The sequence below is a fragment of the Trachypithecus francoisi genome, unplaced genomic scaffold (assembly GCF_009764315.1).
Source record: "Trachypithecus francoisi isolate TF-2019V2 unplaced genomic scaffold, Tfra_2.0 Lachesis_group20, whole genome shotgun sequence".
Classification (NCBI taxonomy): Eukaryota; Metazoa; Chordata; class Mammalia; order Primates; family Cercopithecidae; genus Trachypithecus; species Trachypithecus francoisi.
The window spans coordinates 45669796-45686468 of NW_022681466.1; the positions used below are offsets into that span (position 1 = coordinate 45669796).

Genomic DNA, 16673 nt, shown 5'->3' on the forward strand with positions numbered 1-16673 from the left:
CCCCGTCTCTACTAATAATACAAAAAATCAGCCAGGTGTGGTGGCAAGCGCCTGTAGTCCCAGCTATTCGGGAGGCTGAGGCAGAAGAATGGCCAGAAACTGGGCGGCAGAGCTTGCAGTGAGCAGGGATCGCGCCACTGCACTCCAGCCTGGGCGACAGAGCTAGACTCTGTCTCAGAAAGGAAAAAAAAAAAAAAAAAAAGAGTAGAATAAATAGTTCTCTAATAAACAGCAAAAACATAACATATGTTGCCATCTTAACCCTGGCTTGTAAATCCTTTCTCTTCCTTGGAACTTCATATTCCCAGCATCTAGAACGCTCCTCTAAATAAATGTCAACTGATACTAAACAACTGTATCAAAATCACCTGGTAAGCTTGATATAAATAAGTATTTCCAGCCCTAACTCCCCATACCTCACTGAGTTCTGATCCAGCAGACCTACGGGGCTGGGAATCTAGGAATCTAAATTTAACAACCTAGGAATCTAATTTTAACAAACTCTTCAGGTGATTCTGACTTGTAGTCATTCCTGGGAACCACTAAACACATTAGGAGCTCAATAAATATTGTTGAAAGTAACATTTTAATTTACTGAAGTACATAATTCATTTCCTAATTCTTTAGGATTAGAGTCTAATGTAACTGAGTCCTGTGTGTGACAGAACAATGCACTAATATGTACAAAAGTCCACAAAAACAAGCAGCCTTTATTGCAGTATTACAAAACACTTTCCATTTTGGCAATATTTTACAACGCATTTAGCTCCAAGGGTTGGGGAGAAGGTTGGAAACTAAAGGGGGAACTCTCAACAGACATTTCTAAAAGAAAAACTGTCCCAGCCCTCCCACCCAAACAAAAATCCAAATGTCACTTAATTTCACTACCCAAGAAGAGGCCACGAGGAAAGCAGCAGGCAAAACTCTGGCAATTTCACTATGGATCATGTCAGAGACAAAGGAACATTCAAAACAGTCATCAGTATGGTCGGTTGCGCTGATCATTTCTGTAGTCGTTTCTAGGAATGAAAAATAAAGAGCCAGACTAAATTCTAATTTTCTACCAAGGGGGAGGCATCAGACACTACTTCAGGGTGCTAAGTGATTGGCATCAGCTAGACAATTTCTAAAGAATGACACCATGCCTCATTTATTTCTATACTCCTAGAAGATACTTAAATGTCTAATTTATCAGCTTTAAGATTCACGAAGTTCCTAGAACAATCTTTGCTTCACTCTTAAAAATTTTCCACCTAGAATAAAGACTTCAAACCACAAATATTTCAGGAGATCAGAAACTGTCCCAATTCCAGCACTCTAAATAGGAGAGTGGCATAGTGGAATAAGCAAGCACTTACATGCATGAATTCTGGATCTGCCACTTACTAGGTGACCTTGGAAAAGTTACACTAAATGACTCTGACTCTATAAAATGAGAAGTATACATACTTCATAGGGATGACAGGACTAGAACTAAAGACTATAAGAACACTTTACAGTATTGGCCACACACTAATAAGTGTTCAACAGATGGTAATTAGGTTACTCATGATAGCTAAAAATTATATAGTGCTTACTATGGGCCAGCAACTAGTACAACGTAATCTAATACAAATCTGAAAAGGATGTTTTATTAGCCCCATTTTACAGATAAGAGTACCGACACTCCAGGCTAGGTGCGGTGGCTCACGCACCCAGTAATCCCAACACTTTGGGAGGCCAAGGCAGGCGGATCATGAGGTCAGGAGATCGAGACCATCCTGGCTAACACAGTGAAACCCTGTCTCTACTAAAAATACAAAATATTAGCCAGGCGTGGTGGCGGGCGCCTGTAGTCCCAGCTACTTGGGAGGCTGAGGCAGGAGAATGGTGTGAACCTGGGAGGCGAAGTTTGCAGTGAGCCAAGTTCGTGCCACTGCACTCCAGCCTGGGTGACAAAGCAAGACTCCATTTCAAAAAAAAAAAAAAAGTACTGACACTCCAACACTTCAAAGGATTAAGTAACTTTCCTAAGATCACATAGCTAATAAGTGGTAGAGTTAGGATTTAAATTCAGACAGTCTGTTTCCCAACTTCACGCTCTTAACCATATTCTATACTAATTCTCACTGCCTTATACTGCTGCTGGCATAGAGGTCCTTAGTATAATAATTGAAGTTACTTTCTATCATTGGTCTTTAACTTTTGCTGCTGCTACACCATTCATGTGCACAAGGCATTCCCATCAGTGGTTTTTACCTAGGAAAGTTATTACCAGAATCTCCAGAAAAATAACTGCAGGGCAGTATATATGATTTGAAAAAGAACCACCCTATGAAAGGTATGTTCCGGCCGGGCGTGGTGGCTCAAGCCTGTAATCCCAGCACTTTGGGAGGCCGAGACGGGCGGATCGCGAGGTCAGGAGATCGAGACCATCCTGGCTAACACTGTGAAACCCCGTCTCTACTAAAAATACAAAAAACTAGCCGGGCGAGGTGGCGGGCGCCTGTAGTCCCAGCTACTCGGGAGGCTGAGGCAGGAGAATGGCGTGAACCCGGGAGGCGGAGCTTGCAGTGAGCTGAGATCCAGCCACTGCACTCCAGCCCGGGCGACAGAGTGAGACTCCGTCTCAAAAAAAAAAAAAAAAAAAAAAAAAAGAAAGGTATGTTCCTTCACTTAGATTAGGAACTCCTGATTTACACATAATTTCAAGTTATTATCTCTCAATCTCAATTATCTTTATGAGAAAAAAAAACACACACAGATACATCCAAACAAATAAAGATTTATGAATAAGAATTTCCAGCAGGTGGCATGGATCGGTGGCTCACGCCTGTAATCCCAGCACTTTGGGAGGCCGAGGCAGGCAGATCACGAGGTCAGGAGATCGAGACCATCTTGGCTAACACGGTGAAAACCTGTCTCTACTAAAAATAACAAAAAATTAGCCGGGCATGGTGGTGGGCGCCTATAGTCCCAGCTACTTGGGAGGCTGAGGCAGGAGAACGGCATGAACCCAGGAGGCAGGGCTTGCAGTGAGTCAAGATCGCACCACTGCACTCCAGCCTGGGCCACAGAGTGAGACTCAAAAAAAAAAAATAATAATAATAATAATAAAGAATTTCCAGCAGGTGCTGTGGCTCATACCTGTAATCCAAACACTTTGGGAGGCCAAGACAGGAGGAATGAGGCCAGGAGTTTGAGACCAGCCTGGGCAACATAGTGAGACCCTGTCTCTACAGAAAATTTTTAAAAAATTGGCCAGGTGTGGTGGCACACACCTACAGTCCCAGCTACTTGGGAGACAGAGGCAGGAGCATTGCCTGAGTCTTAAGAGTTTGAGGTTACAATGAGCTATGATCACACCACTGCACTCTAGCCTGGATGACAGAGCAAGACCCTGACTCTGTCACTAAATTTAATTTTTATTGTCTCTAAAAAATAAAAATTAAAGTTAAAAAATAAAAAGTTCCAAAACAAAATTTTAGAAATTGCTAAGCAGGAAACTAAATCATCTTCTCCATCCTGAGAGAACTGCCAATGGGAAACTCAAGTTCCAAAAAATTGGTAAAAAGAAAATGTGGTTCAAACCCCTCAATCTAGGTGTGGTGAAGTAAAAAGGTTAATAAACGCATTCTAATACTCACCTTCCTCCCATTTTGCCTCCATAGCCACCTCGGTCTCCTCCGTAGCCCCCACCTCGGTCTCCTCCATAGCCGCCACCACTCCTGTCTCCTCCATAGCCTCCACTTCGGTCTCCACCGTAGCCACTGCCACCACCACGGTCTCCTCCATAGCCCCCCCGGCTTCTGTCTCCTCCATAGCCTCCTCGATCTCCTCCATAACCTCCTCGATCTCCTCCGTAACCTCCTCGATCTCCTCCATAGCCGCCTCGGTCTCCGCCATAGCCTCCTCCTCGGTCTCCTCCATAGCCACCTCGATCTCCTCCATAGCCACCTCCTCGGTCTCCTCCATAGCCGCCTCCTCTCTCCCCACCATAGCTGCCGCCTCTGTCCCCACCATAGCCACCCCCACTTCTGTCTCCACCATAGCTGCCCCCACTTCTATCTCCGCTGTAGCCACCACCGCTGCTTCTGTCTCCACCATAGCCACCCCCACTTCTGTCTCCACCATAGCCGCCTCGGTCTCCACCTCTGCCCCCACGACCTCTGTAGCCCCTCTCTCCACCGTAGCCTCTCCCCCGGAAATCTGCAAGGTAGAAATGCAAACAATGAGGCCAGCAGAAACAACGTAAAGCCCCCTTAATGCTAGTCAGAAGATAAGCACGATGCAGATGCCATTAAAAGGCTGACCCACCTCCTCCTGAGGGACGAGAGTCCTCTGGTCTAGGCTCATTGCACTGATTGCAGGAATTCCTTCGAGCAAAGTTCATATTTCCGCATGACCTAAGAAAGGAGGAAAATATAATGCTCCTAGATAGTTTCTAATGGACTCAGAACTCCTTTCTGTACCCTCCAGCCCCAATTCCAACCCCTACTCTCACCAAAATAAACAAGATACTTACGGATTAGGGCAAACCCAATCCCCACTTTTGGGGTCTCCACCTCTCCCTTGAAAGCCTCCACGACCTCTATATCCTCCACGGCCTAGGGGGATGGGGCCAGGGGAGAAAAATCAGCAGCAGACATTAACAAAACAGAAGAAAAGCATCAGATAAAACGTAAGAGTAGGTACCCATCAATACTTAGGCAGCACTCTGCAAATTAACCCCTTACAGCAGGACTTTGTAATTCTTTGATTTGGGTCTTGTACTCAGTAAACAGAGGACCTTGAAAACAGACCCTAGGCACACAATACAGTGCAAATAATGCACTAGAAAACTTCAAAGTCCATTTTCTATAATACAGGTTGAGGAACCCTTCCTCAAAATACTTGGGACCAAAACTGTCTCTGATTTTGGGTTTTTCAGATTTTGAAATATTTGCCTTCTACTTGCAAGTTGAGCAGCCCAAATCCAAAAAACCAAAACCTGAAATGCTTCAATGACCATTTCCTTTGAGCATTATGTCAGTACTCAAAGTTTTGGATTCCCAATTTCAGATTTTCAAACTTACGATGCCTAACCTATACCCTACTTAGAGAATCTCCATGATGAAGATGAGGTGAGAAGACAAACTCCAAATGTGAGAGTATGAATGTAAAGGCCACAGTAACATTCACCCACAAAACAAAACAAAACAAAAAAGACAAGTATATGAATCTAATAGAAATAAAGAAGCTGGGCCGAGCACGGTAGCTCACACCTGTAATCCCAGCACTTTGGGAGGCCAAGGTGGGCGGATCATCTCAGGTCAGGAGTTTGAGAGCAGCCTGACCAACATGGAGAAACCCCATCTCTACTAAAAATACAAAATTAGCCGGGCGTGGTGGCACATGCCTGTAATCCCAGCCACTCGGGAGGCTGAGGCAGGACAATCACTTGAACCCGGAGGGAAAGGTTGTGGTGAGCTGAGAACGCGTCATTGTACTCCAGCCTGGGCAACAAGAGCGAAATTCTGTCTCAAAAACAAAAAATTAAAATAAAATTTTTTTTTTAAAAAGCTGGCAGTAACTGTATCAGGTAGCTTAAAAACTGGTCAGATTAGTTGGCCAGGAGCGGTGGCTCACGCCTGTAATCCCAGCACTTTGAGAGGCTAAGGCGGGTGGATCACGAGGTCAGGAGATGGAGACCATCCTGGCTAACACGGTGAAACCCCGTCTCTACTAAAAATACAAAAAATTAGCTGGGTATGGTGGCAGACGCCTGTAGTCCCAGCTACTCGGGAGGCTGAGGCAGGAGAATGGCGTGAACCAGGGAGGCGAAGCTTGCAGTGAGCAGAGATCGTGCCACTGCACTCCAGCCTGGGTGACAGAGCGAGGCTCCATCTCACAAAAACAAAACAAAACAAAACAAAACTGGTCAGATTAATTACCTAATTAGGTATCATTAAAACAACTGCCTCGCCAGGCACAGTGGCTCACGCCTGTAATCCCAGCACTTTGGAAGGCCAAGGTGGGTGGATTACGAGGTCAGGAGTTTGAGACCAGCGTGGCCAACAGTGAAACCTCGTCTCTACTAAAAATACAAAAATTAGCTGGACATGGTGGTGCACGCCTGTAGTCCCAGGTACTTGAGAGGCTGAGGCAGGAGAATTGCTTGAACCCAGGAGGCGGAGGTTATGGTGAGCCAAGATCACGCCACTGCACTCCAGCCTGAGCAGAGCGAGACACCATCTCAATAAAACACAAAAACCAAAAAAAATTGCCTCCTGATTTCCAAGTGAACAGCAAACCACGATACAGCTTTCCAAAGGGATTGCTACAACCATTTCCCACTACTTTCTTAGCTATTACAATATCTCATTTACCTATTCAGTACCCGAACTCATTTTAAGACAGAGGAAAAAAGACCTAGTGAGAGAAAAAGCAGTACCAAGTTCACACAAATAGAAACAGAATATGAACTCAAATTTAAACTCTTGGATAGTATCCAGGACTGTGCGCAGCAAGGATCTTACCTCGCCGCCCACCTCCACTTCCACCTCCTCTCATGAATTCAGGTCTTCTAGTGGCAAAGGACACTTTAATGATGTTGCCATGGAATTCTTTTCCTAAGAAAAAAGAAATCGGCTTTGAAGCAATGCTACTCTATACCTCCACCTATCAACAAAAATATACAAGTCTTGGAAATTTTTGGTTTCGGAGGAGTAACTGACATGTCCTCACAGAAATTAAAATACACTAGTATTCCAAAGAGTCACGCTAACAGTGCTAAAAATGTCATTATCTACTGAAAAGAGCACATCTGTCACTGGGGGATAGTCACTTCTTGCCAAGCTTAAAAAAAAAAAAAATAAGGTGGAGTGGTGTGTGTCTGTAGTACCAGCTCCCAGCTACTCAGGAGGCTGAGGTGGGAGATCAATTGAGTCCAGGGGCACGAGACCAGCCTGGGGAAGGAGCCAGTGTCAGGGGTGGAGAAAAAGGCCAGGTGCAGTGGTTTGTATCTGCAATCTCAGTACTTTTGGAAGCTGAGATAGGAGCCTCGCTTGAGGCCAAGAGTTTGAGACAAGCCTGAGGAACACAGCGAGACCCTTTCTCTGAAAAAAAATTTTTTTAATTAGCTAGGCATGGTGGCATGTGCCTATAGTCCTAGCTACTCAGAAGTCTGAGGCATGAGGATTACTTGAGCCTGGGAATTCAAGGCTGCAGCGAGCTATCATCGTGCCATTGTATACTAGCCCGGAAGACAGAGTGATACTCTCTCTCAAAAAAAAAAAAAAAAAAAAAAAAATTCAGGCATGATGACTCACGCTTGTAATCACAGCACTTTGGGAGGCCAAGGAAAGCTTGGGCTCAGGAGTTTGGGACCAGCCTGGGCAACATCGTGAAACCCCGTCACTACAAAAAATACAAAAAAATTAACTGGGTGTGGTGGCACCTGTAAGTCCTAGCTACTTGGGAGGCTGAGGCTGATCACCTAAGCCCAGGAAGTCAAGGCTACAGTGAGCCATGATCACGCCACTGCACTCTAGCCTTGGCAACAGGCTCAAAAAAAAAAAAAAAAAAAAATCTGTATCTAATATTTTTACGTGGGGAAAAAAAGCCAGTTTAAGGGAATGAATACATGTGCAAGTGCAATAACATGTATGTATTTATCTACACATATGCTTATATGCATTGCCTACTGTGCTTACTAGGGGAAACAAGATCACTAGGGCTCAAAGGTGAAAAAGAAACTCCTATTTTACCATATGCCCTTGGTACCATTTGAAATTTTCTGATCATTTCCAAAGTAGCATTATAATTAGTAACTTTTAAAAAAATAGTAGTAAATAAAATTGGCAAGATTTGAACTATAGAGTTAGGTTTAAAAGGCTCATACGTCCTATGAGCACAAGTCACTATAATTTCTGAATATACCATATACAAAAGAAATAGCTTCATGATTCATTTCTGTCATTCTTATGAAAGCAGCAAAGTACGAAAGAATGGACTTAGACTTCAAGAGCAAGGTGATGAAGCCTGACAATTAGTCTAAAAAAGTAAAGAATACAGAGATGGGAACAGATAGGGTATTACAATTTCTTTTTTTTTTTTTTTTTTTTTTTGATGGAGTCTTGCTGTGTGTCACCCAGGCTGGAGTACAGTGGTGTGATCTCGGCTCACTGCAACCTATACCTCCCGGGTTCAAGCAATTCTCCTGTATCAGCCTCCTGAGTAGCTGGGATTACAGGCGCTCGCCACTGCACCCGGCTAATTTTTGTATTTTTAGTTGAGACGGGGTTTCACCATGTTGGCCAGGCTGATTTCGAACTGCTGACCTTGTGATCCACCTGCCTCAGCCTCCCAAAGTGCTGGGATTACAGGCATGAGCCACCGTGCCCGGCCTACAATCTCACCTTTAAAGAAGTAAAACAGCTGGCCAGGCACAGTGGCTCATGCCTGTAATTCCAGCACTTTGGGAGGCGAGGCAGGCAGATCACGAGGTCAGGAGATCAAGACCATCCTAGCTAACACAGTGAAACCCCATCTCTACTAAAAATACAAAAAATTAGCCAGGCATGGTGGCAGGCGCCTGTAGTCCCAGCTACTTGGGAGGCTGAGGCAGGAGAATGGCGTGAACTCGGGAGGCAGAGCTTGCAGTGAGCCGAGATAGCGCCACTGCACTCCAGCCTGGGCAACAGAGCGAGATTCTGTCTCTAAAAAAAAAAAAAAAAAGTAAAATAACACAATTACGTTTTGGAAGACAGAGGTACAATAATCTTGTAACTGAAAGGAACTGCAACTGTCTGTCAATCCAGCATAGTTAAGTACTTCGGAGAGAGTAGATCCAGCATGCCTGAGTCTGAATCCTGACTCTGCCACTTACTCTGTGATCTTGGAAATTACTTAGTTTCTCTATGCATCAGTTTCATTGTCTGTAAAATGGGAGTAACAGGGTGTATGTCTCATAAGATTATTATGAAGATTAAATTGAGTTAATGCGAGTAAGGCTCTTAAAGTTGTGCTTAGCTCATAAACCTCAGTAAACATGCAGTAAGTGTTAGTTATTATTAAATTAGGGTGCAACAAAAATGATGAATTTGTAACATGGGAAAATGACTATGTTTAAATGTTAAATGAAAAATACCTTAAGACAAAACTCTATTTGGAGTATTATGATGTAAGATACATTTTAAAACACTAGAAGGAAAATTATTAAGAAATATTATCAGTGGCTACCTTTGAGTAGAGGGCTATAGATGTTTTACCCATTTCTTCTACTTTCCATTAAAAAAAAGTCTATTTATTCTAAGTATGTATTAACTTTATATTTGAAGGGAAATCAGCCTAAAATTTACTTTGTTTATTTATTTATTATTTATTTTTTTGTGACAGGTTCTTGCTCTGTTGCCCAGGCTGGAACGCAGTGGCTCAATCATGGCTCACTGCAGCCTCAACTTCCAGGGCTCAAGTGATCCTTCCACCTCAGCCTCCTAAGTAACTGGGACCACAGGTACACACCACCATGTCCAGGTTATTTTAAAAAAAAACATTTTTTTTTCTGTTTTTGTAGAGGCGAACTCTCCCTACGTTGTCCAGGCTGGTCTCCAACTCCTGAGCTCAACTGATCCTCCTGCCTCAGCCTCCCAAAGCGCTGGGATTATAGGCGTAAGCAATGCCACCTGGCCTAAATTTCAAACTATAAAGTCAGGGGATGATAAATCACTTAATGGGTAAAATGTAAATTATTCAAGTGATAAGATACAGGAAAACCCCAGCCTTTAGCACTATGCAATATATCCATGTAACAAAATGCCATCTGTACCTCTTAAATTTATTTTTTTAAAAAGAAAAAATAACACACAGTGAACCAGGCCAACTTTCTACATCTGTATCAGGGTAGCCTCATGCACAAAGCATGATATAAGGAAATATGCTAGACCAACAAGGATAGAGCTCATTTCATTTCTGAAGGTACATAAAAATTCTGGCCTGTATTTTTAGTAAAAGTAAACATGAATATAACCACTGTCACCCAGAGCATATTCTGACTTCCAGATTAGAAAACATTTATCCAAATTTCATGCTGAAAACTGTTATGAATGAGGCATACCATCAAACCAGTCAATGGCTGCCTTAGCTGAAGGAGGGTCATCAAATGACACTGTTGCCTCCCCCTTTGGCTTTCCTGTGTCCTTGTCTGTATAAAGATTTATCATTGGTTTTCCAGTCTTCTTATTTGTCTGAGGAGAAACAAAAACACTTGGTGTTAGCATTTTTAAAATAAGTAATCATGTATCATTTAGATAATCAAAGATTTATTTTTTGCAAGGAATTCACACATTCATACTATAAAATACTATGCACCTAATATAAAGTTACCTGTAGGTTTGGACAAGCATAACTCTCCAAGCTACACTAAGTGAAAACCAATCTATAAAAATGATATAGTATACTATTTTATCTATGTATAATTGCTTTTTTTTTTTTTTTAAATTGAGACAGGGTTTTACTCTGTCACCCAGGTTGGAATGCAGTGGCACCATCATACTCACTGTAGCCTCAAATTCCTGGACTCAAGAGATCCTCCCACCTCAGCCTCCCGAGTAGCTGGGACTACAAGCGAGTGCCACCACGTCCAGCTTTTTTGTTGTTGTAGAGATGGGGTCTTGCTGTATTGCTCAGGCTGGTCTCAAACCCTTGGCCTCAAGTGATCTTCCTGCCTCAGCCTCCCACAGTGCTGTGATTAAGTGCTGTGATTACACGAATCAGCCACCACACCCACAGAAATTAAATGTAGATAATGCTTCATGTAAATATGTAACTTTTTTTTTGAGACTCCTCTGTGGCCCAGGCTGGAGTGCAGTGGGGCAATCTCGGCTCACTGCAACTTCTGCCTCCCAGGTTCTTCTCCTGCCTCAGCCTCCCGAGTAGCTGGGACTACAGGTGCGTGGCCCCACGCCTGGCTAATTTTTTGTATTTTTAGTAGAGACGGGGTTTCACCGTGTTAGGCAGGATGGTCTCGATCTCCTGACCTCGTGATCTGCCCGCCTCGGCGTCCCAAAGTACTGGGATTACAGGCGTGAGCCACCATGCCCGGCCATAAATACGTAACTTCTAAAACACTACACTGGGATTTGGCTGGGATAAGACAAGGGAGAATTTTTACTTTTTCAAAACTCTGTGAATTTAGGCCAGGCATGGTGGCTCACGTGTGTAATCCTAGCACTTGGTGGGAGGATCACTTGAGTCCAGGAGCTCAAGACCAGACTGGGCAATAACAGGGAGACTCCATCTCTATAAAAAAAATTTTTTTAATTAGCTGGGCATGAGGACATGCACTAGTGGTTCCAACTACTCAGGAGGCTGAGGTGGGAGGATCACTTGAGCCCAGGAGATTGAGGCTGCAGTGATCCATGATCATGCCACTGTACTCCAGCCTGGGTGCAATAGAGCAAGACCCTGTCTCAAGACAACAACAACAACAAAATTAAATATTTTGTGTGTAATTAATTCCTTAACAAATTATAACTCCCACAGAAAGAAAAAAGTGAGCAGGCCAGGCACAGTGGCTCATGCCTGTAATCCCAGGACTTTGGGAGGCCAAAGCGGGCAGATCACTTGAGGTCAAGAGATCAAGACCATCCTGGCCAACATAGTGAAACCCCATTTCCACTAAAAATACAAAAATTAGCTGGGCGTGGTGGCACGCGCCTGTAGTCCCAGCTACTCAAGAGGCTGAGGCAGGAGAATCATTTGAACCTGGGAGGTGGAGGTTGCAGTGAGCCAAGATCGCGCCATCGCACTTCAGCCTGGTGGAAGAGTGAGATTCCGTCTCAAAAAAAAAAAAAAGTGGGTAATTCCATAGACACCAAAACAAGGGCAGATGTAAACTGATTTCAAGAAACTGCTACTATCTAAACACTACTAAGGCTGCTTTCTAGTTGAAGAGATGAAAAACACATGCATGAAGTTAATAGTGCACAAGACGCTTTAGTGAACAATGAGTAATTACAAGATAACGTATTATCTCCAGCGTAAACATTAAATAATCCCTCCCAAGAGCTATAACAACTTGAGTTTGCATGTATTTCAGTCTATAAAATGTTCTCAGCAACTCCTTTATTTCTCATAGTTATAAGAACTAAGCAGAGACTAATTTTAGAGTCCTAGGATGGAAGCTAAAGCACAGGTAGACTGTGGAAAGGTAAACACAAGCAAGAAATAAAATCTTCATATATTCAACAAATTTAGCAAAGGTCTACAGACATAAATGAGCACGTGCATCGCAAAATTTTAAGAGACAAGGCTTATTGAAGTATATAGGCTTACTACACAATCTATGTATTGTAATCAGAACATTGTGAGATTTTCAACATGTATTTTTACTCACCTTGATAATTCCTATTTGCTTAAAGAACTCCCCAACTTGATCTGTAGACACACCCTCCCCAAGTCCTTGCACAAAGATTGTGTTGTTATCTGAATTATCAGATTCTGAATCTAAGAGAAAAAAAGTGATGGTTAATTTTACATATTCATTGGTTATTACATTCTATTCAGTAATCAAAGACAATAATTTATTGTCCAATATTCAATTGTTTCTATGACAAAAAGGAGAGGACCAATATAAGAACAATCTTATATAAACATGCAAAGTATTCACAATAATTATTTGGTTGATCAATTCTTACAACTAAATTTCAGGTAACGTGGATCAAGTCCACACTATGTGAAATACCTATATACCAATTAAGGATGATCTTACAAATCTCACTCTTCAGATCAGACATAGGGCTAAAGGTCATGAAGAGATGGAGTTAATTTAGCATTTCTTTCTCTGGAGAACTCTAATTCTTTGCGATTAAATATTTTTAAGATTCTCTAGTAGAAAATTCTCCAAATCTGATACTTTGAACTTCCAAGCAAGCTACCAAGCAGAACTGCTGGTTTCCCATTCATTGCAATAAGCTTTGTATATACCAGAGTGCAGAGGCACCTTGTACACACACCTTACCTTACATGCACACTTTTGGATTAGTACAACAAAGTAAGAAAGATGTGTAAAAATTCAGTCCATGAAGGGATAATTCAGAAATTGCCATCCGGCCGGGCGCGGTGGCTCAAGCCTGTAATCCCAGCACTTTGGGAGGCCGAGACGGGCGGATCACGAGGTCAGTAGATCGAGACCATCCTGGCTAACACGGTGAAACCCCGTCTCTACTAAAAATACAAAAACTAGCCGGGCGAGGTGGCGGGCGCCTGTAGTCCCAGCTACTTGGGAGGCTGAGGCAAGAGAATGGCGTAAACCCGGGAGGCGGAGCTTGCAGTGAGCTGAGATCCGGCCACTGCACTCCAGTCCCGGCGACAAAGCAAGACTCCGTCTCAAAAAAAAAAAAAAAAAAAAAAAAAAAAAAAAAGAAATTGCCATCCATATAGAATACTTTGGCATCTTAATAAAAACAAAAGTTCTGATTTTAAATTTTTGGCTCAAATAGATTTTTAACCTCTAAATTATAACTTTCAACAGGCTCCACAGGTAAATCTGTAGCCTTGAATTTCATTTAAATAAAAAGCCACAAAATTAGTGACCTCTACCCAAAACAAGACAGTTCTCTCATGTATGAATTCACGTTTCTTGAATTCACTAAGTCAGCACACTTAAGCAGACTACAATCCAACGTAGGATTTTCTTTCTTTCTTAAACAGTTTTTTTTTTTTTTTTTGAGATGGAGTCTGGCTCTGTCGCCCAGGCTGGAGTGCAGTGGCCGGATCTCAGCTCACTGCAAGCTCCGCCTCCCAGGTTCACTCCCTTCTCCTGCCTCCGCCTCCCAAGTAGCTGGGACTACAGGCGCCCGCCTCGTCGCCCAGCTAGTTTTTGTATTCTTTAGTAGAGACGGAGTTTCACCGTATTAGCCAGGATGGTCTCGATCTCCTGACCTTGTGATTCGCCCGTCTCGGCCTCCCAAAGTGCTGGGATTACAGGCTTGAGCCACCGCGCCCGGCCAACAATTTTTCTACTTCTAATTCCACAATGATATAAATTTTTTCATTAAATCTGATTTGCAATAATTTTCAATAATTAATGCTAACTAGCAGTAAAAATTCAAGTATTTCTTCACAGAAGAAAGAATATGGGAAAGCATAAACAGCAATTTTCCCTAGCAAACTGTCCCATCAATACTCCTGAATTTTTCTGACATTTCTTTTTTTTTTTTTTTGAGACGGAGTTTCGCTCTGTCGCCCAGGCTGCAGTGCAGTGGCCGGATCTCAGCTCACTGCAAGCTCCGCCTCCCGGGTTTACACCATTCTCCTGCCTCAGCCTCCCGAGTAGCTGGGACTACAGGCGCCCGCCACCTCGCCCGGCTAGTTTTTTTTTTGTATTTTTTAGTAGAGACGGGGTTTCACCGTGTTAGCCAGGATGGTCTCGATCTCCTGACCTCGTGATCCGCCTGTCTCGGCCTCTCAAAGTGCTGGGATTACAGGCTTGAGCCACCGCGCCCAGCCCTGACATTTCTTTAGAAATAAAGCTCCCCGGCTGGGTGTGGTGGCTCACGCCTGTAATCCCAGCACTGTGGGATGCCGAGACAGGCAGATCTCAAGGTCAGGAGTTTGAGACCAGCCTGGTCAGCATGGTGAAACTCCGCCGCTACTAAAAATACAAAAAATGAGCCAGGCATGGTGGCATGCACCTGCAGTCCCAGCTACTTGGGAGGCTGACGCAGGAGAACTGCTTGATCCCAGCAGGTGGGTGTTGCAGTGAGCCAAGAATGCGCCACTGCACTCCAGCCTGGGCAACACGAGCGAAACTCCATCTCAAAAAAGACGAAAAGAAAAGAAAAAGAAAAAGAAAAAGAAAAGAGAAGGAGAGAGGGAGAGAAAGAGAGAAAGAGAGAAAGCAAGAAAGCAAGCAAGCAAGCTCCCCAGTTCTGGCACCACTATCAAATTAAACCTTCCTCCCATACTAAGCCCTCCAAACACACACTTTTCCCACCAAAAAATGGAAAACTAACGTTTTCTTAATGGCAAAGTGACAAACCACCATAAACCTTACCAGCATCTGGTCTGGGTCCATAATCCCTGTGACCTAAGGGAAAAGAAAAGAAAAAAGAGCTATTTAAGGCAATTCATTTAAAATCATTAACAAAAAAAATAGTAATAAACCAAGGCATGAAAAGTCAATACTTCCAAAATCCTTGAAAGTCAACCATCACAGATTTACAAAGTAAATATATAAATTATGTTTTATTTAAAGTTTAGGAAATCAAGATGATTGTCAACATTCCCTTTAACTTGTCCTAGACAGCACCTGCCACTTTAGCATTATGCTAGTATCACGTTTGTTAAGCTCTGGTTGTAAAGGCTGATTGGACAACCCTAGTAATTTAAAAACACCATGTCAGCTACCTCTATAAAAACAAATTGTCAAAATCCAGTGAAGGTGTCATTCATTGGTCACCACAGACTCTTTCATGCAAATTCACTGTGTAGAAACCCATTGTACTGTTTGAGATCAACTCTGGCTTTTTAATGTTTACTTTGATATATATATGTGTGTATATATATATATATATATATAATTTTTTTTTTAAAGCACACAACACACACCAGCCTCAACAGAGTAAGAAAGGACTTTTGACTACATCTGCGGGATATTGGTGGCTTTTAGATTTATATAGCATTTCCACTGAAACATTTTGGGATACTCAGCACTTACCACCAAAATTTTTGAAGCCACCGCGGTCACCACCACTGCAGAGGAAAAATTGAAGAAATGATTTCTTCCTTAAGTCTCTAATGTGCTGAGCCCTGGGCTCAATCTACACTTAACTGTCACAAGTAGAGTGCTTAGGAAAACAGTAGCACCTTTAAGTTTTCAGTAAATTCCATTTCATAGAGTTCTAAATGTTGCTTCTATCTAAGTGTTTTCCCAAGGATTTATTTCCACAAAATGTCTTTTCAAGCTTATTACATATCTAATACACTCTTATTTTGAAATCTTCCCAACCCCAAGCCAAAGGGATACTATTAAACCATAACATAAAACTGGAGGCACAGCATGAAGAATACTAAACTAGAGCAAGTATTTTTTCCAAAAGGGTATTTTCTAAATATGAGAAAAAGAAAAAAGACTAGAAGAATATAAAGCAAGGTTAAGATTTTGATGGTAGAACAGGAGAGGATTAAAACTTGAATATTAGGTTCTGCTGTGATACCAATAGTGGATTTTATGAGATGAATTTTAAAAGTGAAATACAAATATACACAAAAGTGAGACTGAATAAAAGCAGTCTTAAAATTTCAAATCATTCAAAACCCTTATAAAAGACTACAAAGAGCATCACTTAAAAACCGCCCTCCTACTCCATACCCACTATACTACATCTCTTCACATCAGAGCTACAGAGGTTCATGCTGCCACATGCTCTGTACACTATCTGTAGTGTACATTACAGACAGAAGGCAACATATTCCATTGCAACTCCCCATAGGATAATTTTTTTTTTTGAGACAGAGTCTCACTCTGTCACCCAGGCTGAAGTGCAGTGGTGGGATCTCGGCTCACTGCAACCTCCACCTCCCAGGTTCAAGTTGATTCTCCTGCCTCAGCCTCCCTAGTAGCTGGGATTACGGGTATGTGTCCCCGCACCCAGCTAATTCCTATGTTTTTAGTAGAGATGAGGTTTCACCATGTTGCCTAAGTTGATCTC

General features: G+C 42.6%; 1 protein-coding gene across 2 annotated transcripts in view; it reads right to left on the bottom strand.

Moving 5' to 3' along the window:
- Nucleotides 1-690: 690 nt before the first annotated feature.
- TAF15 (TATA-box binding protein associated factor 15) overlaps nucleotides 691-16673 on the bottom strand; it is a 41760-nt gene continuing 25777 nt past the window's right edge. For both annotated transcript variants that reach the window (XM_033184133.1, XM_033184132.1), the window contains exons 8-16: nucleotides 15680-15714; nucleotides 15017-15049; nucleotides 12356-12465; nucleotides 10076-10205; nucleotides 6498-6590; nucleotides 4505-4586; nucleotides 4297-4385; nucleotides 3627-4188; nucleotides 691-1019 (exon numbers count right to left, since the gene is read on the bottom strand). In XM_033184133.1, coding sequence (XP_033040024.1) covers nucleotides 980-1019; nucleotides 3627-4188; nucleotides 4297-4385; nucleotides 4505-4586; nucleotides 6498-6590; nucleotides 10076-10205; nucleotides 12356-12465; nucleotides 15017-15049; nucleotides 15680-15714 — 1174 coding nt within the window. In that variant the 3' untranslated portion in view covers nucleotides 691-979. The remainder of the gene's footprint in view (nucleotides 1020-3626; nucleotides 4189-4296; nucleotides 4386-4504; nucleotides 4587-6497; nucleotides 6591-10075; nucleotides 10206-12355; nucleotides 12466-15016; nucleotides 15050-15679; nucleotides 15715-16673) is intronic.